Source organism: Tiliqua scincoides, chromosome 3 (assembly GCF_035046505.1).
Source record: "Tiliqua scincoides isolate rTilSci1 chromosome 3, rTilSci1.hap2, whole genome shotgun sequence".
Classification (NCBI taxonomy): Eukaryota; Metazoa; Chordata; class Lepidosauria; order Squamata; family Scincidae; genus Tiliqua; species Tiliqua scincoides.
Window position 1 is genome coordinate 37,052,837 of NC_089823.1, and position 23,569 is coordinate 37,076,405.

General features: G+C 43.1%; 1 protein-coding gene across 1 annotated transcript in view; it reads left to right on the plus strand.

Moving 5' to 3' along the window:
• The first annotated feature begins 300 nt into the window (after window positions 1-300).
• ZPLD1 (zona pellucida like domain containing 1) overlaps window positions 301-23,569 on the plus strand; it is a 35,697-nt gene continuing 12,428 nt past the window's right edge. The window contains exons 1-4 of the mRNA XM_066622121.1: window positions 301-406; window positions 14,026-14,246; window positions 15,406-15,587; window positions 17,216-17,288. Of these exons, the coding sequence (XP_066478218.1) occupies window positions 301-406; window positions 14,026-14,246; window positions 15,406-15,587; window positions 17,216-17,288 (582 nt within the window). The remainder of the gene's footprint in view (window positions 407-14,025; window positions 14,247-15,405; window positions 15,588-17,215; window positions 17,289-23,569) is intronic.

Genomic DNA, 23,569 nt, shown 5'->3' on the forward strand with positions numbered 1-23,569 from the left:
ATAGATATACAGCTTATTATATACAGCTTATTATATACAGCAATTGATAATAGTAAAGAAAAGTACATGTGAAAAGTGTCTTTTCCTTTAAGTGATCATAGTGTGTCCCAATGGGGCAGTGGCACAGAGAGGCAACAATCTACTTCTTTGGGGGCACTCGCGCCTCCTGGTTGCTTGTCAATGCCACATATGGTCAGCTTGCTTATAGATTCAAATCTGATCCAATGGTTTTGAATGGTTGCAGGCAGCATCTATACCAGCACGTCAAATAATTGTCTGCCTGTTTCCCTAGGCTTTGCCATGGAACGAGTATGGTTGCTGCTCCTGCTGTCTATGAAGTTGCTCTCAGTGAACGCACAATTCAACGGATACAATTGTGATGCCAACCTACACAGCAGGTTTCCCGGTAAGTGTTTGTTGCAACAAATTGATTATAAGACCTTTGTTGTCACGATTTCAGGGAATGCTTGTTTATAAAGACTGCACAGCTTCAAAGTAAATGAAGCATTCTTTGGAAGAGAACTTCTCATTAACCAATGAATCGTGAGTGAAATTCCTCTGAAATAGCATAGGATGACCAGCCCAGCTGCATGCAGATTCAGTGACAAAACAATAAGAAGGCTCATTTTCTAATGCTAAAGGAGAAGCGTAGTACTTGAACCCATTGTTCATAGAATACTTGTGCAGTCTGTTTACTTAGTAAAATGGTGATATTTTTAATGGAGTTTTTCTTTCCAGCAAAAAGATTGTTCTTTAATGGCTTGGGAACAAATGAATGAAAGGTGTGTACATCAGTGGCATTTAACCAAGATGCCTTAGGACAAAACTACAAACTGTTTCTTCAGTGGCCCCATGGTCAAGTCTGCCTGAAGGACATGGTAGTTTCAACTGGGTGTGATTTTGTTCAGGACCATGATGGGAGCAAAGGGTTAAAGTACCTTTTCCCAAAACATGATTCTGAATCTGATCACCCCATGCCACATGCTTAACATAACTTGTAATTTGATTTTGATTACTACTTATTAATGTTAGAAACACAGAACTGAGAATTCTATTTGAGCTACATACATACATACATACATACATACATACTGTATATAAAATTTCTATCCCACCTTCACATAAATTATATGAATTTTCAATCTAGTTTACAGCCTAATAATCCATATTAAGACAAAGGCAAGCAGGTCAACTGCAGATTTTAAAACCAACAACAACTCTGATTACAGCTCAACAGACAGCAGAAGTGGCAAATTCAAAACTAATGAATAAAAACTAATAGAAAAATCAGAGTTTCCTCTGATGGAGGTCTGCACTTCCTTCAGTCACTGCACTGACCTGTAAACTCATGTTTTTCTGCCTGCCTGAAACTGCAGACAGAACAGGTAGACAGAGTCACAGGATGTGGTTAACCACAACATGTGACTAATGGGCTGCCTCCAGATTGGTGGGTCAACAGTTTTAAAGGTTCCAGACCTGACCCACTTTCTAGCATAATGACTTCATTTTAAATGAACAGTGTGAACATAGCCAGCTGGGTCAACTATGCTCAGATTCAGCGAAATTGCCAAAGCCACATGGAATTTTGTTATTGATTCTGACATGCACGTGCAGGCATATTCTGCAGAAAGATGGTTTTGCAGAATATGCCTGCATGTACACTGCAGGAAGCCAAAAATTGCAATGAGTCTAGTGAGTCCAAGTACCCCAACTTGGGAACCCAAAATAGAGAATGCTTCATGATTAAAAAGTGCTTTCTGAGTGCGTAAAGCACTTCACATGTATTATCTTGAGGTTCTCCTTACAACATCCCTATAAGTTAGACACCTATTGCTATCATCCTAATATTGCAACGTTGGCACTACGGCTTGCTGATGGTCACCAAGTGAGTTCATGACAGAGCTGAGCTTTGAACCAGGGAAGACCTGGTTTGTAGCTTAGCTCTTAACCACTATGCTACATCAGCATTTTATATCTTTGTTTTGGGGAAATAGGTGTTTATTCTTCTAATCTATGGTGTTTCAAAAGCGCAATCCGATGCGTGTTTACTCAGAAATACAATGTACAACGGGTAGTCAGTGGAGCTTACTTTTAGGGAAGTATGCGTAGGCTTGCTTAAGCTGGACACTGTCCTTTTATTTTAATCATTGTGCAGGACAGCACAAGCAAAATCACTCTAATTTGTCATTTTGTGGTGGGTGTAGCATTCAGGGCCTAGGGGAGGGGGGTAAAGGGGGAAATATGTACCTGGGCCCAGGGTCAGAAAGGGGGGCCAGGAGCCAAAGGTGGGGGGCCAAGAAATTTCCTGGGATCTTACATTTTCCAATCTCACCCAGACTCACTGCCCACATGGGATACTGGGATTATTACCATGGGGACATGGTGGTGATTACTGCTATAAGCCAGGCCCAGGAATGCATATATTCCTTAAAAAGTCACATCTGGGAGAAAACCTACCTGCTATAGTAGCTCTTTGGCTTGTGGATCTGTTAACCATGAAGCAATGTATAGGAGCTCAGTTACACAGCTGTAGGACTGCAGCTACTGCGGAAGTCAGTTTTGTTGTACACAGGACACTTTCCATTCTAGTGTGAGCCTAAGTACAATGATACTAATCTCCTGGCTTGATTTTCTATATTTTAAAGATATTAGAGCAACTTAGGAGTGCGTTTGGTTTTCCATATTATTGTAGCTGCCAACACTGGGTAGGCAGGTAGACCTGAGCTCTGCGTTGGGAAGACTTGTAGACCTGGGCTCCAAAGAGTATTCTGGCTGTTGCCACTTTCCCTCTGCCTGTTTTGCTCCCCTTCTGCCCACCCCATCACCACCACCCCCCACTCTGTGTCACCCCCTTCCTCTTTGGGAAGGGGCCCAAAAGAAACTTTGTACCCTCTGATGAAATTCGTCTCAGAGACCCTGGTAGCACTTGCCTGTGTAGGATTGTTTCCTGGAGAATATTTACAGTCCTCTTGCAAAGTAGTTTGTAATATTTGCAGCAAAAGCTGTTGCTGGCACTAAAGGTTTCAAGCTTCCTACAACTCTGCAATATGTGCTGTTGTAAATGTTGCCCTTTGCTAGGTTTCTTATTATCACCTATGAAATAAAATGTGTTTCAATTTTTCCTCGGTACACTGTGTAAATTAGGAACATCATTCCCAAGGTTCTAGTTCAGCGATTTTCAACTTTTTTTCATCTCATGGCACACTGAGAAGGCACTAAAATTGTTAAGACACACCACCAGTTTTTGGACAATTGATAACACACCATATTGCCTGCCAGAAGCTCACATCCCCCACTGGCCTGAATAATATATGACCCTCTTCCAATTCCTTTGGCACACCTGCATATCATTCATGGCACACCAATGTAGCGCGGCAAGTGGTTGAAAATTGCTGTTCTAGTTCTTTGTCACACTCTACCAATACTGCTGTGGGACTATATGAAAGGGAAGGCTTTGTTGTTGGGAGACTGTGTGGTCCTCAGTGGCTCCCATTCACCTCTTTGGGAGTGTCGTAGTCAGCAGCTCCAGGTGGTGCAGCTACTGTGCCCTTTTCCCATTGAGTCTGACTGCACCACAGTGAACTGTGGTTCTGTAACATCAAGGCTGGACTACTGTATGGTGTTGCACATGGCCCTACCTTTGAGAAGCATTGACAAACTTCAGCTGGTCCAGAATATGGTGGTAAGGTTGTCCACAGGGATGTGCCACAGTGATCATAGTTCACCTTTATTTTAACAGACTGATTTCTTGGATGCTTCTGGTCACAATTTACAGTGCTGTATTTTTTGTATTAAAACCAGGTTAGTGTCAGGGCTTGGCCAGGTTGGATACTGGGCTCAGGGCTCATGCTCATCAGTTGGGCCACCTGACATGGCCAACCCTATGGGTACCATGGGTACGGCTGCTGTGCCTGCGGGTGGCTGGGAGCCTGCACCCCCAGGCAAGTAGACCTGGCCCTGCAGACAAAAAGGAAGGCTGACTCCAACTGAAAGGGTAGACCTCTCAGTGGATAGGCCTGTGGTCCACATTGGGAAGCCTGGTAAACCTGGGCTCAAGAGACTTTTCTACCCATCACTGCCCTCCCCCACCCCATTTCACCTCTCCCCTCTGCACTGGGTAACACCAACCTTAGTGAAGCCACTGGCTCCAGGTGCCCCTAGAGCAGTGATTTTCAACCTTTTTCATCTTGTGGTGCATTGGCAAGGTGCTAAAATGGTCAAGGCACAGCATCAAGTTTTTGGCAATTGACACGGCACACTGTGCTGTCAACGGGGGGCTCACATCCCTCTATGGTCCTACTAATAAATGACTTTCTGTCTAATTCCTGCGGCACACCTGGGGACCATTCACGGCACACCAATGTGCCACATCGCAGTGGTTGAAAATGGCTGCCCTAGAGGCTAAGCAAGTAGAATTAAGATCTTTTGAATGGCAGCCCCCTGTCTTTGGAAAGCCTTCCCCATAGAGATCCAACTGGCATTGTTGATTTTATCCTTTTGGCACCATGAAAAAAATGGCTTCATTTTTCTAAGCCTTTTCCTGGATGCTGCCTGATGTTATTGTATTGCTGCTGGGCTTCTTCTTGTGGTTGTTCAGATGGTGTTTGGACAGTATTTTATTGGATTTACAAAATGTTGCATTATGTTTTTACTGCAGCTTTGATTTTTATTGTGCGCTGTCTTTTGATATTGTTTTTATCGTATTCGACATGCTGATGTATTTTTAATTTGTTATTGTGCTCCGCTTTGATTTCTTATGAAAAGCAAAAGCAAACCAGAAATGTAGTAAATAAAAACCTCCTTAAAATATAGATTACGTTTTATTCTACTTTGTAAGCTGCTTTAAGCATTTATGTGGATCTAAATGTTTTAGAGTGCAGTCCTAGCCAACTTTCCAGCACTGACATAGCTGTGCCAGTGAGGTGTGCACTGCATCCTACAGTGGGGAGGCAGTTCAAGGGGGCATCCTCAAGGTCAGAACATGTTTGTTACTTTACCTTGGGGCCACACAGTGGCTAGATCAGTGCTGAAAAGTTGGTTAGGATTGTGCCCTTAGGTAAATAAAACCTTGTTCGTGAAAGGCAAAATCTGCTGTCTCCCCAAAATACAAATCCTGGGTGACCAGGAACATAGGTCAGGCTTATGCCAATTGGTGTTCTGGAGTACACAACTTTGCTTTCTCCTATTTAAGTCAATACAGACATTTGTACTAATAATACTAGGGAACAAGCCTCTGCTGCCAGGAACCCCATGAGGACATGCAGTGTTAGGTTGGCAACCTTCAGTCTCGAAAGACTATGGTATAAGCCTACAGCACCCAGTATTCCCAGGCAGTCTCCCATCCAAGTACTAACCAGGCCTGACCCTGCTTAGCTTCCGAGATCAGATGAGATCGGGCATGCAGTGTTAGTTCACAGGGAAACAATGCCCTTCTCTTCTGCCAGCCTCTGGGAATCACTGATCCATCCATTATAATGACAAGCATTTTTGGCACAATTCTATACACACTCATGGGACTTACTTCAGAAGAGACGTGCATAGGATTGCAGTGTTTCAGTCCACAAACTACCCCAGCCCGCCTACTGGTGCTGAATGCTGTCGGGTACAAGTGTTCTGGTGGCATATGACACTTTCTGGCTGTTGCAAAAGGTGACATACTAGGGTGTGCAGCCTGGCCACCACTCCACATGTGGCTCACGCCACCTGCCAGAGACCTTCAGATGCTGCTGGCCCCAATTAATGTGCTCAGGTTGAGTGAAATGGGGTGGGGTGTGGGTGGAATGGAGCGGTGATGGGGGTGAGTAGGAGGGTGGATCAGGACCAAGAAGGGGTTGGATTCGGCGACAGCAGTGTCTGCTAAATCCTAATTCCCTTCCCGGTTTTGATCCCCCGACCTGGTCAATACAGATTTGTGCTAGCTATAGAGCTGAGCCTGTGCCAGCTATGAGTTTACCCATAGAGGGTGCTGGGGCTTACCCCGGGGCAAGGGAACATACTGTATGTCCCAGAGAAACTGCTGCCACAGCTTCCACTAGATGCTGTGGGGGAGTTTGGCTGCTGGAGGTCTTTCAGGGTAAAAGAGCTCCAGCAGCCAAACTCCCCCACAGCATCTAGTGGAAGCTGTGGCAGCAGTTTCTCTCTCTTCCTCTCTTGGCTGCCACCAGAAGCCTATATTTCCTGGTCTGAGGTTTATAACATGAGAAGGGGAAAGTCACACAAGTACCACTTGTCTAGCTTCTATTGGTGTCTTAACCAACAACTCTCTCCCACCCTCAATATATCATTCCCCAAGCTTGTGTGTGTGTGTGTGTGTGTGTGTGTGCGCGCGCGCCTTGTTTTATTGTTTATTATTACCAGATGGTGAGCAAACGGAGAGCACTTTCATGAGCATGACTGGAAATTTGATGTTCTTCACCTGCCCACTTCTTTTCAGTTATTTGATGAAACTTCTGCCAGTGTGCTTTTTTCCCCCACAAGCCATCAGTGCAGGCTCTGCTCAAATAAAATAGAAATAATTGTGAACAATAAACTCAATGTATAATGAGAGCTGAAATCCTATGCACATTGGGGGGAGGGTAACTCCCATCAAACACAATGTATCTTATTGATGCATAAACCTTAAAATTGCACAGCATAGCCATTATTATTGGTGGCTCTGGCACTGATATAAAATTATTCTGTTTTTGCTGTTTATCATGGCTAGAAAATAATCTTGTTACACTAGCACCAGCTCTCATGCTTAAATACAGAAAAAAAGAAAGAAAACTGCAAGCATTTTACAAGCATATTAGGACAATTTTATGAACACATTTTCCATTCAAGTACATAATACTATGAGATATTTTTTCTTATGTTCCAGACGTGTACATCTACTTTTTCATGCTTATTTTATTCGCATGGCTGAATCTACCTGTAATATTTGCCTCTGTTCAGAAAGAGACTTCAAAAATTGGCATGTACATGCAGTAATCTCAACTCCTTATTTGGTGGTGAATTGATAGTTACTCTGATTGCCAGCTCTACAACATCCCCAGCAACCTGTTTGCCACAGTGGATTACATTTTGGATTAGGCACTAAAGTCTATAAAATTAATGCTGACTCTAGACTTTGGTTAACATTTCAGCTGGTGATTTAATGCATCACAAAAATATAACTCAATCATGCTTCTACAACTTTATTGATTCCATAAAATGGATAATAATACCGGTGATTAAATTTTTATTATCAAATTAACCATAGTGGTACTAACTGCATGCTTGGGGATTTCCCAACATTTATGCACTATTCATCCTATAAGGCTCTATAGTCTTTAGATTGTAGTGATCAGAGGAGAGGAAATGGCAGCAGGCAGTTTATGTAGGTAGTAGGCTGTTTATGTACAGCACATGCAAAATGGCCTCTCTGCGCTCTGTTGGCAGTCATTATGCAACAATGGAACTCACTTCTGCTGTCATAATGGGCTCTGCAGGACATCCCAATACTGGATAGGTTTGGATTGTTAAAGTGATTGGATGGCATCTACCCTAAGTTACTCATTTAAAAGTTCTTTAAAAAGAACTCTTTAAAAGTTACCTGCTGTACTTTTACAGCAGAGTTTTTTTTGGGGGGGGGGAGGGGAAGGGAGAATGGAGCAATGGAGCAATTAAAGATAAAAATACCCTCACACACAAAGGGGCAGTCCCCGAATGCACACATACCTCTGCCCCACAAAGAAGTAGGCACCTCCATCTCTCTGGCTCATCACTTCACTCCTCTGTTGCACATTGCCTTCCACTCCCCATTCCCTGTCTTTTCAAAAGCTGGGAATAGAAGTAGCCACAAAAGGGGCTGTGGCACTACAGCCAGGTAGCAGAATAATGGGGTGCCATTTGGTATCTGGGGAGCAGGGCACCAAGGGCAGACTGCCTGTCATCAGAGGCTGTTGTCTCACCATGCCTCAGTAGAAGACTTGTCATGACCCTGTTTGGACATAAGGCCTCACTTAGCAAGGAAGGCTGGCTACAGCCCTTAATAGAAGCACTCAATATACCATCAGAGGGTGAATGTGGGGGTACTGAAGGAGCCCATTGCAGGGTTTTGCTCCACAGTGCACTTTCAACCCTGTTCCAGCACTGATCTGGCCTCACTCCCGACATCCATGCGTTTGAGATTCTGGCTGCACAAATGGCATTGTGTGTATATCCCAATGTGCCTCTGGGTGCCAGAAATGACCAAAGATAGGTCAAAAATAGGAAAAAAAAAACATGAGGTGAAAATCTGGAATTTTCACAACCACAATCCTATAACTGGGACATATGGGAAAAATAAAGGGTTGAAGAAAAGAGTTCTGCTGGTGCCTATTCAAAACATAAGAAGTTGAAAGAATGTTTGCTAACTCAGACCCCCTTAGCAAAAATGTACAAAATGAAATGAAGAGAGGAATAATGAAATTATAACTAGAAAAAAGAGAGTTAGGAAATACACAAATAAATAATAGAATCATAGAGTTGGAAAGGACCTACAAGATCATCGAGTACAACCCCATGCCAGTGTAGACTGGCCACAGCTACAACATCCTTGATATGTGTCTATCAAGCCTCTGCTTAAAGTCATGCCCACTTCTAATCTTAAGCATAGGGCTGTCCTTCCTCATGCAAAATACACTGTACCCCTGACCAACAGCATCTCTACAGTTCACTGTAGTAGTGGATTGCTGGACTGATCGTTGGACTGATATAGTTTCCCTCCCCCACCCAAAATACCATCATTAAATTGATTCTACCATCCCTTGCAATATATGAAAACAACAGTATATTTGTGTTAGCTATTCCAGTCTCTTCGTGTTGTTGAATACATACGACGGCAACTCATCTTGACAGCCCTAGTGACAACAGCAACATATTTCTGGCACTTTTCAAGTGCTAAATCATTAAGGAGATCTAATAAATTCCTTGTTATTTAAATTAATGAGCCATGCAGTGGAGCCCAAGAAATAATTACGATGTGTAAAGAATTAACAGAAGCTCCGCTGTGTTCAACAATATTTACTCTCCCTTGCAGTGGGTGAACATTGTTCTTGCTTGCTTTTGATTATGATGCATCCTGTTTGCTACTGGAGTAATAACTCCGGGTTTTCAAGGAACCCCAGAAGCTGTCTGCTGTGCAATGTTAAAGGCATCTGTTCAAAGTCAAATGCCTTGCTGTGCATGTGGGTCACAATCGACATGTGAGTTGGTCGATGCCCTATTTTGTGCTCAAGCCAGTGCTACATTGCGGGAGCCTTGCACCAAAGCCCCAAACTAGACTTTCTGATGGTCTACTTTCCATGATTCCCTAGCATGCACACCTAAGTATGTTTCCACTCAAGCTTACAGTGAGGGGGAATTGTCAACAGTGGGCAGCAAGTAGCAGCTCCTCCTGAGGCACCCCCCCCACCCCGGTGAATGGGGGAATGTGGTGGTGTTAGTGGCAGCTCTTAAGGCCTAATTATCAGCATGATTTTTTTCTTCAAAGAAAATTGAAGCACAATCAGAATGCAATTCTCCTGGCATGGGTGCAACCCCTTTGTGAGTCCCATGCTGTTGCAAGATCAGAGGAAGGGGTTCCTCTTGCAACCACTTGCATAAGGAAGTGTCATCTGTGGTCCCTTTTCAGTCATGGCCCTGGTTCTATAGAACCTGGTTCTAGGACTCTCTCAGCCTTGCCTGGTCCTGCTAGCATTTAAGAGGAAGATGAAGCCCATCACCTTTGGAGAAACTTTTGCAGTATTCTTTGCCTCCCATCTCTGGTTGCTCAGGTACAACATATATTAGGTAAAGGGGGATGAGCATTGGGATTTGTAATGATACCTGAAACGGTGCCATGTTTTCATCTTTTTAGTATTTAGTCTCTACACACAACTCATGATTTTAGAAGTTTATTGTATATTTTCACAGTTGTCATCCTCCTGGACTAAGGAGTCCTAACTATGCTTCTGATTATTTTAGGGCCTAATCCTATCCCCTCCCAGCCCATAGCATGTGTGCTAAGGGGGGGATGACACCAAATAGTTGCTATGCGCCCAGGTGGTTACATGCTATGGGGAACCTCCTGGCCTCCGATGGGTCTTGTAGGACTGACGCCAGCTACTGTATTTAGCTGGTGTAAGTCTGAGGAGGCTCAGGGGGAGGTTCAGGGTAGGGAAACGGGGGGGGGGGGGTATGATGTCAGCATGTGGCTGCTGCTAAGATCCTGCCCCTGAATTGTTGCCTGCCTGACCCATTTCTTGCCCTAAACCACCCATAATCCTCCCTTGAACCACCTCCCTATTTGTGAGCCACAATTGCTTGTGCAGAGCGTCCAGCCATTTGCACTGACAACCTTATAGTGCACTGCTGCTGTGCTTAGTTTTGTGCCATCAGCCCAGGATGATTATGGTTATGGATTGCCAGTAATAACATGGCTACTAAACAGTTAAACCTTAGAAATTCTATATTGGAATGGAACCAGACTCTACCCTTAGTCTTTTCTTTCTTGTTCCTTTTAGTTACTAGCTTAGTTGTGCTCTGCCTTACCATAAAGAAGTATGTTTGATTGCAATTAACAGTAAGAATGATTGCTTCTATACAAAGCAACCTTTCTTAGCTGGCACAGCCAAAATGACATAGAGTTGCCCTAATCCAGCTGTAGTTGAATGTAACTAGCCACCTGTAACAATAGGTGGCCCTGGCTGCAGAGACACCTCCTTATTTGCATTTAAACATACATCCAGTCAATTTTATACAGCTGTGAGGAGCATCATGATGCAGATGAGGATGGGTGTACATCCAGATGTATATCTGTCACACATGCGAAAATCTGTGGGTGTTTATGCACATGAATCTCTTCTGCTGCACTGGAGAGAATATTTCTTAGCTTGCAAACCTAAATGCACCTACTAGTTGTAAGTTCAGCTGAAATCAGTAGGACTCATTTTCAAGTACTTATTTCCAAGTATTTCTTGATTACGATTAAGGTTGTTCAGCCCGTGGATGTGGGTAGGGTGAGTGGAAGTGTGTGGTCAACAACCAGCACATGACAAATCTTGGCAAATTAGAGAAGTTGGGAAGCAACTTCAGGTGGTTCCAGATGAGAGAAATGATTTAGATACCTTCCAGTATGGCTTCAGGCCTAGTTACTGGATAGAAGACCACTGTGCAGCAGGAGACAGATGTGAGAATGCAGTATGATATTGGTGAGTTCCCTAGATCAGTGTTTCTCAAACTGTGGGTTGGGAACCACTAGGTGGGTCGTGAGCCAATTTCAGGTGGGTCATATTTCAATATTTTATTTTTAATATATTTGACTTGATGCTAGCGTTGTATGGGACTGCATTTGGGGACATGTTATGAATTTTTAACAGGCTACGATATACATGCTTTTCACAATGATAGTAAATGGGACTTACTCCTGGGTAAGGGTGGGTAGGATTGCAGCCTAGGATTGTTAAAATTTTTCCTGCTTGATGATGTCACTTCTGGTCATGACATCACTTCCATTAGATCTTGACAGATTCTCCTTCTAAAAAGTGGGTGTGAGAGCCACTGCCCTAGTTCTCTTCATGGTATTTGATACCACCAACCTCTTCACGGTATTTGATACCATGGTATCCTTCTGGAGTGGCTAGCTGGGATGGGATTGAGAGGCACTGTTTTGCATGGCTCCCATCTTTCCTGGAAGAGTGCATCCAGAAGGTGGCACTAGGAAATGTTGGCTCTGAACCTGTGGGGTGCTTCAGGGCTCTATATTATTCCCCTATGCTGTTCAAGTTCTACATGAAACTACTGGGAGAAGTCACTGGAGGTTTGGATTCTAGAGTCATCAGTATGTGGATGACTTCCAGCTGTACTTCTCATTTTACTCCAGGGAAGCGGTGGAAACTCTGAAGCAGTGCTTGGAGGGATTTCTGGTTTGCATGAGAGCAAACAAGATGAAATTCAGTTCAGGCAAGATGGAGATTGTGTTAGTTTGAAAAGCTGCAAATGTGGATGGAAGTAGCTTGGTGGGGTTGCATTCCCTTAATAGTGCACATATGTAACTTAGGGGTATTCCCAGATCTGGTGTTGGCTTTGGATGCCCAGATGACATCACTGCCAGGAGTGCCCTTTATCAGTTGACTGGTTTGTCAGCTGTGAGCCTGACTGGAAAAGCCCTGTCAGGCCCCCACATCACCCACCTTTAACCATTCCCTAAAAACATGCATGTTCTGTTTGACTTCTAAGGGATTTCAGTTTGATGTTTTTATTGTGGATTTGACATTTAGTGCTGACTGGGCTTCTAGCTGACACCTTAATTTAAGGTGATGGCTTTATACAGCTGATGGCTTTATACAGCTGGGCTTGCCTATTTTGATGGTGTGTTGATTTTATATCGCTTGATGTATTGTGACCTGCTTTGTGCAGATTTTAAGTTGGAAAAATGGTCTATAATTCTATTAACAAATGCAGTATGAACGTGGAGGCATTGCCAACACCTCTAATGCTTTGGATGGTACTCACTGATTTGTTTTTGATCCCTTCTCTAATAGTTCTAACACCATCTTGTTGCTGTGCTAAGCTGATGTTAAGAAAGAATTTTCCACCACCTCTCACCTGTTTTACTGTGTTGATTAGAATTCCAAATTGCTAATATTAAATGCTGGTTGCACTTCCAGGGTGAAATGAATTGGATGCTCTGAATTCTTGCTCATATTTGCCTGAATTCTACATTATATTAGCAGTGATTACTCACCCATCACATATTGCTTTCGGAGGCAGCTGTTTGTGTAGAGGCTTTCTTGTGTACTTCCAGCTTATGCATCAGATCATTTGGGGCTGCTCAAAAGCTTTAAATGTATCATTTAGTGGTGCCAGGTATTCTATTATGCTTCTATTATTCATGTTTAATATTATATACATATAATGCTGCATTAAAAGTTTGTCACTTATAGGTAGCCATTTAGAGTGGAGAATGGTTTGCAAAATGCCTGTTACACCCATTTGTTGCTTCATTGAAGTTTTGGGGAAATCTGGCTGTTGATACTTTTATTTGAGGTGGGGGGGGAAGAGTCTCTTGTACCTGTCCATCAGTTGCAGGAGTACAAAAATAGTAAAGCAGGTTTGATATGGCGTGTAGTTTTTATCTAGCAGTTACCCTGATATCGAGAACAGCATTTCTCAAAGTTTGTCCCTACTGTACCACTGCACACGGTCCACTTATTGGAAGTACCACTGGTAGCAATTGACGATGATCTCATCATCACCAGTTACTTCTCAATTGGAAGGCCAGATCCAGCACAACAAACACCAGTAAAACTCAGGATGTACAGGAGGACGCTTTAAAGCACATGAAAAGCACATACTGGAGCTCTGCCTGCCGAGCCAAATCTCCTACTGTTACTTTTCTGTTGCATTGCTGGTCTTGCTGCCAGGTGGCAGGGGTCTGGGGTCCTGGGGGTACTACCAGACACCATCTCAAGTACCACCGGTGGTATAAGTATCACTGGTTGAGAAACACATCTCCATATGTTCCATCTTTAGCTTGAAGATTATCTAGTGAAGCTCTCCTTTCTGGTCCACCCTTGCACATCTATGGAATGTGTAAAGTGGCCAGCTTAGTATGAAATCCAGGGTTCCCAACAGGAGCCTTTTCCCAGTCTACCTGAAGATACTGGAGATTAGGGTTGGCCAGATCAGGCACTGGCCAAGGCCCATATGCATCAGAGGGTCCATATTGGCATGTCTTTCTCCTGAAATTTCAGTATCAGCAGAAGTGGTGACTATACCATTGGGGGTGGGAGTATCTTGGGGTCCCCAGTGCAGGGCTTTCAGTTATAGCCCTTACAGAACTTTTCAGCAGTGCCATTCATCTTATGGCACATCCTGTCAAGGATGTTAGTTCAGTGTTCATGTGATATGTATGTCTTTTACACTATGGGTATATTTGCTTTATTCTTGTTTGGTGTGTTGCATTAAATTCTTTGTTGTCAAGATGCAGCAAAGAAACAAATATAACCTCTTCAGTGTGTTTTGCTTGCGTTTGTATTACAGCGGAACGAGATATCAGTGTCTACTGTGGAGTACAGACAATTACTATGAAGATTAATTTTTGCACTGTCCTTTTTTCCGGTTATTCTGAAACTGATTTGGCACTAAATGGGAAACATGGAGATTCCCACTGTAGAGGATTTATAAACAATAACACCTTTCCAGCAGTGGTTATTTTCATCATCAATCTCAGCACTTTGGAGGCCTGTGGAAATGCTTTAATGGTAAGGCAAGATTCTTTAAAGGCTATACACCAGAGTGTCAAACTCATTTCATGTGTTGGGCTGAACAGCATTCATAGGGCCTGCTGAGGGCCGGAAGTGGCATCATTAAGCAGAAAGTGACATCATTAAGCAGATGATGTCTGAAATAAGCACTTTGTTCTTATGTAGAAACTTGTTAGCTGCAAATAACAGAAGAGATAATGTGCAAATCTTGTTCATAATTTCAAGATATGAGAGAGCCCAATTATCATTCTAGGGGAGCCCAGTTATAATGGGGGCTGGATAAATTGCTTCCAGGGGTTGCATCCGGTCTGCGGGCCTTATATTTTACACCCCTGCTATACATGATTGTGAAGCAGGAAATGTTGTGTGTGGCAATATATAAAACACAGCCCAGTTGAAATATAGTTGGTGCTATCAAACATTCCCTTAGTCATGTCTACTTGTCAATTCCTCACTGACTGAGGGAGGCGAAGAGGGCTGCTCCCAGTTCAGGATGCGGTTGGCAGGATAGAGGTTGGAGTTGAAGTAGGATGAAAGGGAAACTGCGGAAAGGGAGGTGAGTGACAGCTGATTCTACAAGCTGGCAGACAAAGCCTTCCTCTCTTTTCCAGTCTTACTGCAGCTGCCTGGCAATACTGCCTGGCAGCTGCTGATGAAGACTTCAGCAGTGTGAACAGCCTGGAAGACTGCTCTGCTAAAATGTTATAACTAGCCATAGAACTTCGTATAATTTCCAGAAGTGGCAGATATCCATTACTTTCATTTGTCAAAATGCCATGCTTGAAGCCCTCTTGGTTAAAGAAGGCTGGAGCCCTCTTCAGATAGTTATCCACATGCATAGAAATTGCATGGATGGAACTGAATGATATATTGAGAGTGCACTGGAAAGCCCCAGTCTAGCTTGCTGGCATATTCTCAGCCTCCATGTATTTTTTTAAAAAATGCATGGATTAATGGGCTACAGAGGTAGTGCAGGAAATAGATAGAGATGGTTGGAAAGTTTTAACTAAGGTCTGAGATGCAGTAAATATTCAAATCAGGTTGTGAGGCTAATTTTTTCAAAACTTTAGTATCCCTATCTACATTATTTTAAAGATTCTCTTTTCTTATAGACTTTACTTCTGGTAATTTCTGCTTCCATATCTTTTCTATCCAGGTCACCTCAGTTCCAGGAATCAATGCATATGGCAACGTGTCCACAGTCCAGATAGGTAATGTTTCAGGGTATATAGATACCCCAGATCCACCAGCGATCATCAGCTATTTACCAGGGCTTCTGTATAAATTTAGTTGTAGCTATCCTTTGGAATATCTGGTCAACAATACACAACTTGCTTCGTAAGTACAAACATCACATTTCTGTTTTAAGGAATGAGAATTGTTTTATTTTCTAAAGTGGGGTCTTCGGGTTGAATTTATTCAGCTGATGTATTTATCTGGTGCTTTGGAGATCAAATGCATTTGTATGAACATATCAGGTCCCCATTTACTCTATATATGAATACATCTGTACACAACAGCTATATTATGAGCTATGCTATAAAATATAGTATAGTATATAATAAATAGCTATAGCTATACAGCCATACTATATTATCACACAACAGTAATATTTTTATTTAGACAGTATACAGCGTTTCAACAAAAAAATAGTTTGCAAAGTGGTTTTCACCTAGCAAAATTAATCAATAAATGGTTCCCTGCCCCCAAAGGGCTTACAGTCTAAAAGAGAGGTGCAGAAGAGATTCCAACAACAGTTACTGTAAGACATCATGCTGGGGTGAAGAGGGACAATTGCTATTCTCATGCTAAATATAAGAGGAAACCGCTTTAAAAGGTTTCTCTTTGCCTAGTTAGCAAGGTTTATGTCTAATATGATAGGAGTAAAGGGGAACAAGGGAGTTGGGTAAAGAAAGGGGGGAGGGAGAGAGAGAGAATGATGCAATACAATAAGGAAAGCACTCTCCAAGATCTGGTTTATTATAAAATGAGTTTAGCAGAACATCTGGGCTTTGGAGTTTGCTGTCATGAAGAAATGGCTCCTGAAATCCCTATTAATGTCAGGATAGGGGTTGAATTGTATGCTTAAATGAATATTCTGCATTACATGTAATTCTTTTCACATAGCAGGGTATTACTGTCAGCCCAATTCTATCCCCCACTAGCGTACAGGCTTTAGGGACACCAGTGCAGCCTCCACTATATCCCACATGCTATCAGGGAACCAGGCTGACTGGGAAAGGTAAGGAAAGAAAAATTTTACTTGCCTGTTCAGTCACAGCCTGGTCTGCTATGGACCTACTCAAATCTACACTAGCTCTTTTGCCATCATAGATCTGAAGAGCAGCAGATCAGGGGCCCAGCCTGGGGGTTCTGGATCTGGCGGACATAGCTGCTGCCAATATCTGCCCCATCCCATCTCTGATCCGTTCCTGCCCAGCCTGCTCCCCGCCCCAATCCTCCTCCACTGCCATCACAACCTCACTGACCAGTCTGCATGGGGCTGCCTCCTGGCCTTGACACTATTGGGCATGTTCTGCAGACCATCAGTCAAATGGCCGCAATAGCAGACTGCACGGTATGCTCATGGACCTCCGGATCCATCCATGTACTGTGCGCATAGGATTGGGTCAAACATATAACAAAAGCAAGAGCTGTGAGCAGCTATGAGCAGGAAGATGTATGACACAGAAAGTTGAGTTTGTTGGTTCTTCCCCCCCCCCATCTCTTTGCCTCTTAGCTAATTACTTGTCTGATTCATTGTTTTAGCAGTGCCCATTACTTCAGGGCCTTGTCAGAGTTTCTGCTATAAATTTCAATGTATAGCAGTTTATAACCGAAGCAGAAAAATTTACTCATTGTGATGAGTCTCAGAAACGGATTTAACAACAAACAGCAATGAAATATGAAGTGGCTACAAAACATAGATCCCATTCAATAGCTTTTACTTTCTAAATCTATTTTAGGTCATCAGCTGCTATATCTGTAAGAGAGAACAACGGTACCTTTATTAGCACTTTGAATTTACTCCTTTACAATGTAAGTACAAAGAAATGGAGGTTTCTTACGCAAAATAAGGTTTTCTGCACTATAGTACTCTTTGGCTTGGAGGAGTTTCCCTTTCATTGGGGGCTGAAGCTCCATGGTACAGCATAGACTTTGCATGCAAATTATGGCAGGTTCAATCTGTCTGGGAAAGAACTGGGGATGAAATCCTATACACACTTGCATGGGAGTAAGTCACATTGAATGCAATGGAACTTACTACTGAGTAGACATGCCTAGGATTGTGCTCTGAGAAAAAGTCCTGATATTAATCCTGAAAATAATAGATAATATTGACCTAGTTGGACCAATGATCTGATCTGATCAGTATAAAGCAGCTCCTTATGTTTGCATGTGCCCGGCTTTCTCTGTTCACATCTGTGTTCACTTTAAGATTTTATATAACACACAAATGCAGCCCAGTAGGTGCAAATGGTAAAATGAAGTGAGATTATTAGTGCATACTGTGCCACCTGGTTTAGGGTGCCTCATGCCAGTAATGTGACCAACCTGTTCCATACAACTTCTTTTCCCAGGTAGAAGGATTTATTCCATCCTTAAACTCCTCTAGGTGAACATAACTTGCAACTACAGTTGTAGAAAATAAAACTGATTTTTATCAGCTCAGTGGTATCTTTTTGTGGCTCCTTTGGACACTGCAAGGACACTAATATTTTGATTAGCTCCTTGTGATCGCTGATGTTTTTCTCTTATTAGTGTGATAATCAGATTTGAATGTATGTAATTGCGTAAACTAGTGTTGCATAAATAGGGACATGGGAAGGGATATGTAAAAGACTTCTGCAGGTTTTTATTTATAACACAGTACTAATCTACCAACTGTTGTTTTTGTGTTGATTAAAATTTTTATTCATCCATTCAACTGTCTGATTTAAAAATCAGTTTTCCATCTCTCAAGCAGCATTTTAGCAAATTACAAATCTATTTTTTTTTTTTTTTTGCATTATTATTCATGTCATCATGGACCTGATTATATCATTCATGCAGTTGATTTAAAAGTCAGTGCTTTAGGCTTGGAATGTAATGAATAAGTTGTAAGTAATTAAGAAGATTATTTTCAACTGCATTTAAACAGATTTTGTGTTTGTAAGTTTGGCTATCTGATAGTACAGCATTTGGCAGAGCACATTAAAATGTATTGGCCTAAATATATTATGTCCACTTTTTCAGTTCAGTTCAGTAAGACCTTTATTGGCATATGTCCACTTTTTAAAATAATACTTACATCCAGTGGAGTAGAGAATGCCTCTGTATACACCTTATAAGACACAAGACTTTGGGTTTAAACAGACCACAATTTATTAATTGTATACAAAGAGTTACAGCAGTCCTAATATACTAGAATACCATCTGTTTTGTGAAGATTTCTTTCCTTGGGGGAGTCAACCATCTACTGTCTATTCCTCCTATCTCCCACCCTGGTTCCAAGCTAATAATCACCAATGATGGTCATAGCTTATCACTGCCAACCCTTTTAAAGGGGCCTTGAGGAAGATCTGAATTGCTCTGCCCTCTCCAAGCCAACTAGCCTTTGAGGTTTAAGTTACAGTCTATGGACAAGTGGTTGCCAATCAGCATCTGTGAGCCAAAGAGCCTATTGGAACTGGTTCTGCCCTGCTGGTTCTGCCCTGCTGGATCAGGCCAAAGACCCATCTAGTCCAGCTTCCTATATCTCACAGTGGCCCACCAAATGCCAGAGGGAGCACACAAGACAACAGACACAACCTGCGTCCTGGTGCCCTCCCCTGCAACCTGCCTCTAAAACCAAGAGCTTGCACATACCTACTATGATTTGTAACCCGTAATGAACTTTTCCTCCAGAAATTTGTCCAATCCCCTCTTAAAGGCATCCAGGCAAGATGCCGTCATTACTTGTGGCAAGAATGGTTGGCGACCTTCAGTCTTGAAAGACTATGGTATAAGCTTACAGCACCCGGTATTCCCAGGCGGTCTCCCATCCAAGTACTAACCAGGCCTGACCCTGCTTAGCTTCTGAGAGATCAGACAAGATCGGACATGTGCAGGGTTACACGCCAGGTAAAGAAATATTTTCTTCTGTCTGTCCTAACTCTCCCAACACTCAAGTTTCGTGGATGTCCCCTGGTTCTGATGTTACGTGAGAGGGAAAAGAGCGTCTCTCTATCCATTCTGTCCATTCCCTGCATGATTTTGTATGTCTCAATCATGCCACCCCTCAGGCGCCTCTTTTCTAGACTGAAGAAGCCCAAACGCTGTAGCCTTTCCTCATAAGGAAAGTGCCCCAGCCCAGTAATCTTTTGCACCTTTTCCATCTCCACTATATCCTTTTTAAGATATGGTGACCAGAACTGGACACAATACTCCAGGTGTGGCCTTACCATCAATTTGCACAATGGCATTACATTATTAGCTGTCTTATTCACAGTGCCTTTCCTAATGATGGAATTAGCCCTCTTCACTGCCGCTGCACATTGGGTCGACACTTTCATCAAGCTGTCCACAAGGACCCCAAAATCTCTCTCCTGATCTGTCTCAGACAGCTCAGAACCCATTAGCCTATATGTAAAGTTTTGATTCTTTGCCCCAATGTGCATGACTTTACACTTACTGACATTGAAGTGCATCTGCCATTTTGCTGCCCAGTTTCCCAGTTTGGAGAGATCCTTCTGGAGATCTTCTATCTCTTCTGGCCTTCACCACTCAGGAAAAGTTTGGTGTCATCTGCAAACTTGGCCACCTCGCTGCTTAGCCCTGCCTCCAGGCCATTTATGAACAGGTTGAAAATTACAGGTCCCAGGACAGATCCTTGGGGTGCTGGGACCCGTACTTTTCAACCTGCTCATAAATGACCTGGAGGCAGGGCTAAGCAGCTAGGTAGCCAAATTTGCAGATGACACCAATCTCTTTCGAATTTCACCTTGTGTCCACTCCACTTCCTCAGGTTGCACACCAATCCCTAATCTTAATTCTCAACCTGCATGTACCTGCCACACGAGGAGACAAACCTAAAGCTTCACAGTTGTGTACCTGGGGGGCAGGGATATGCAGTGCTCCCGGGTGGCACTTCTTGACGCTCCATGGGGGGCAGCAAATCTGCCACCACAGCGATCAACTGCAGTATCCACAAAGCTCTTCTGCCAGCTCACATGATCTTCCACCTGTTCAGAGGCTGGCAAACTACAACTTCCAGTGGGCAACTGGCTCCCTTTGCTCTCCTGCTTCAGTGAGGCATTGCCTCACAACCTGCTGGGAGATGTATTTTGTGTGACACAAAAGTTTGATTGGGAGCATGTGAAGAGGCAGCATGAAGAATGTCCCAAGAAGCCGGCCACTTCTTCCACTTTGGGAAGAAAGTGAATGAAGTGGGTGGCTGAGCCACTCCGAATGGCAAGCAGCCATCCTGAGTGGCTGCAAGAACAACCACTTAGGGTGGTTGTTAATGTCCCTGGATTTTATCTAACTTCCCTGAATTTTGAGCTTCCCTCCATACCCTACTCTGGAAAAGATCAGCCCGAAGGTCAATAAGCCCTGGGATTCATGACCATATGATAGACATGGTCTCATGTTTGTGAGTGCTGCTGAAGGATACAATTATGCCTTTCAGTTAATTGTTCTTATTCTTACTGGAATTCCCATTGAGTTAATATGTATGCATATATGTGCAATGAACTTGGTTGGGACAAGTTGGTGAACAAAAAGGCTCATGTGTAAGGGTTTTGCTTGGGTCAAGCCCTTGGTCTGTGAGGAGACCAGCTAATTAAGCTTGAATATGGAGCACATCCATTTCCACAGATTTAAAATTTATTATACTTCAGTGAGACGGTTGTGTTTGCATAATGAATGTAGTCCAATTTTTTCCCCATTGACTGAGTATGTGGCTTAAATACTTCTAGAAAAGGAATCCTGAAAAAGTGCGAAAACTGTTCAATTCACTTCATTATTGGTAGACTTTGGTAACAAATCATTAATATTCTAAATTAATAATTCAAATGCCATTATTATATATCTTTTAATTAAAAGTTGACATTTTCATCCAAATTTGATCAGATCTGATCCAGTTACCGCAGAAATAAAATACTCTAGAGGCAGAAAAACCGAATACGAGGAGAAAATAATAAAATAAACTTATAACCAGTTGCAGACCTGCCATTGGGTTTGATGGGGCAAAAGCCCTGGGTATGAGCTGCTAGGACCCTGCAGAAGCCTCTCTGAGGCTACCGATGGGGTCGGAAACTATGCTTCCAGTTTTCATGAAGCACAGTTTAAAGCGTCGGGGAACCTCAGAGGCTTCCACGATTAGGGCTAAGGTCACTCGAGACTGCATGAGCCTCAGGTGAGGGGGGCAGATTTTCATGTGGGGGGGTGGAGAGAGCATGCAGGGGGCACCATCATGGACCTTTGCCCAGGGCATGGGGCTAGGGAGGTCCGCCGCTGATTATAACCCTTGGATGGCAAAAGGAAACTGCAGGCAGTGCTAGTAAGGCTCATGCCACAACTTAAGAAGAAAAACTCTTATTAGGTTTCTTTTTGTAATCAGTGTAAAGAAGGTACTCTACAAAACTAGGTCCTTATAGATGGGCATCCCAAACCTAACCAATGCCAATGCAGCGTGGCCACAGTGTATCCTATGCATGAATCGAGCAGGCAGGGTGGGGGATCTCCAAGGGGACATTTGTCCCTTTGCCCTGGGGAAAGCCCCAGCTGCAGCAACAGATTTACTTGCACCTGTGCCTGCTAATGCACTGGAGCTGTGTTGGCAGATCTGACCTGGGAAGGGGGATTGGATACCATGCACACCACTGCCTCTGATCCTTCCCCCTCCCAGGACCTGATCTGCCCATTTCTGCCCCTTTACCATCACCCCAGCCCTGTTACACCCCCCTCCCTATCTCAGCATTGCTTGGAGCAGCTCTTACCTGCTCCAACGCGTTCTCCACTGGGATCTGGCAGCAGCAGGACAGCACAAGCCTTCCTGCTGGCACTCCATCTTCTGTGCTGTCACAACATGCTTTACAGAATGTTGCAACATTGTGCATGAAAGTAGCTAGTAATTCAGTGACATGAGGCCCTGCTCCTTATTTTTCAGTTGCCCCGTAATAGTGTCACTTACAGCCCCCCTAGAAGTCAGTCAAGGCAATACACCTGCATGTGTTTAGCAGGTGACTTCACCATTTAACTAGGAACTATGGCACCAAACGGGAAGTCAACAACTTAATAGCCCCTAAGAAACCAGTACTAACTTTAGAACTTATCTCAGAACATTAAAAGTAACCCCGCCTTTGGAAGAGGAGCAGATAATCTGAGGAAGCAGCTTTCATTGTGCCTATGAACATCCAGTCCACTTTCCTTTCCAGTCCCTACACTTTGCAGATATAGAGACTGCCAATCCAAAATGCTATGTATGATGGCAGACTTGCCTCTAAGCACAAGGTCATGCAAAGGGCTTCATCCTTTTTAGATTCAAGACCCACCTTTAACGCCAGGTAGAAATATGGCAAAAAAATAGTTTTACATTATATGTGTTATGTTCACTTTCCCTGTCTTTCTCTTGTACAGTTGGGGCTGTGACCCTGCCATAGGCTGTAGGTGACCAGCTAGTGAACTAAAGAACTTTTTAAAAATATCATGTAATGTACCCCAAAAGGCTAAAGACATGACTGATTCTAAGAGTGAGTCTCAGCCTTCCAAACCAAGTTTCATGCAGACAACCTTCCCCTCATTCCCTCTCTTACCAGATATAGTCTCACCTCCATGCACAGAGTTGATTGTCTGGCTAGACCCATATTGCTGGGTCCATCTTGTATGGTTCAGAAGTGAATTCAGAAATGCAGTGTACATTTAAGGCATACACACCTTTTTTTAATACAAACTCCTGTCTGGATTGCTAAGTGTGGTGCCCACCTGCAGCGACCAACTTTACTTAAGCCCTACATATTAAAGGAAGATGGATCCACATATTAGATCCACATATTAAATAGATCTATATTAATGGATACTGGTAATGAAAGGATTTGTGTGCCTTGGGAGTTAAGACCTGGTCTTAGTGCTACAAATGCCATGCAATGATTTTTGTCAAAGGAATGATTGATGGGCAACCATCCTGAAGTGGAATGGAGAGGAAATATCACTAAACAAACACAAAAGTTAAACAAACCCCAAAATCACAAGAATTATCAACTCATCACAAGCTGAGTGTGTCATGTAGACTGAGTCTAAGGCTGCGTAAAGGAGATGAGTAGACAAGTTGTACTGGCTGGTTGCAGGGATGGGAACTT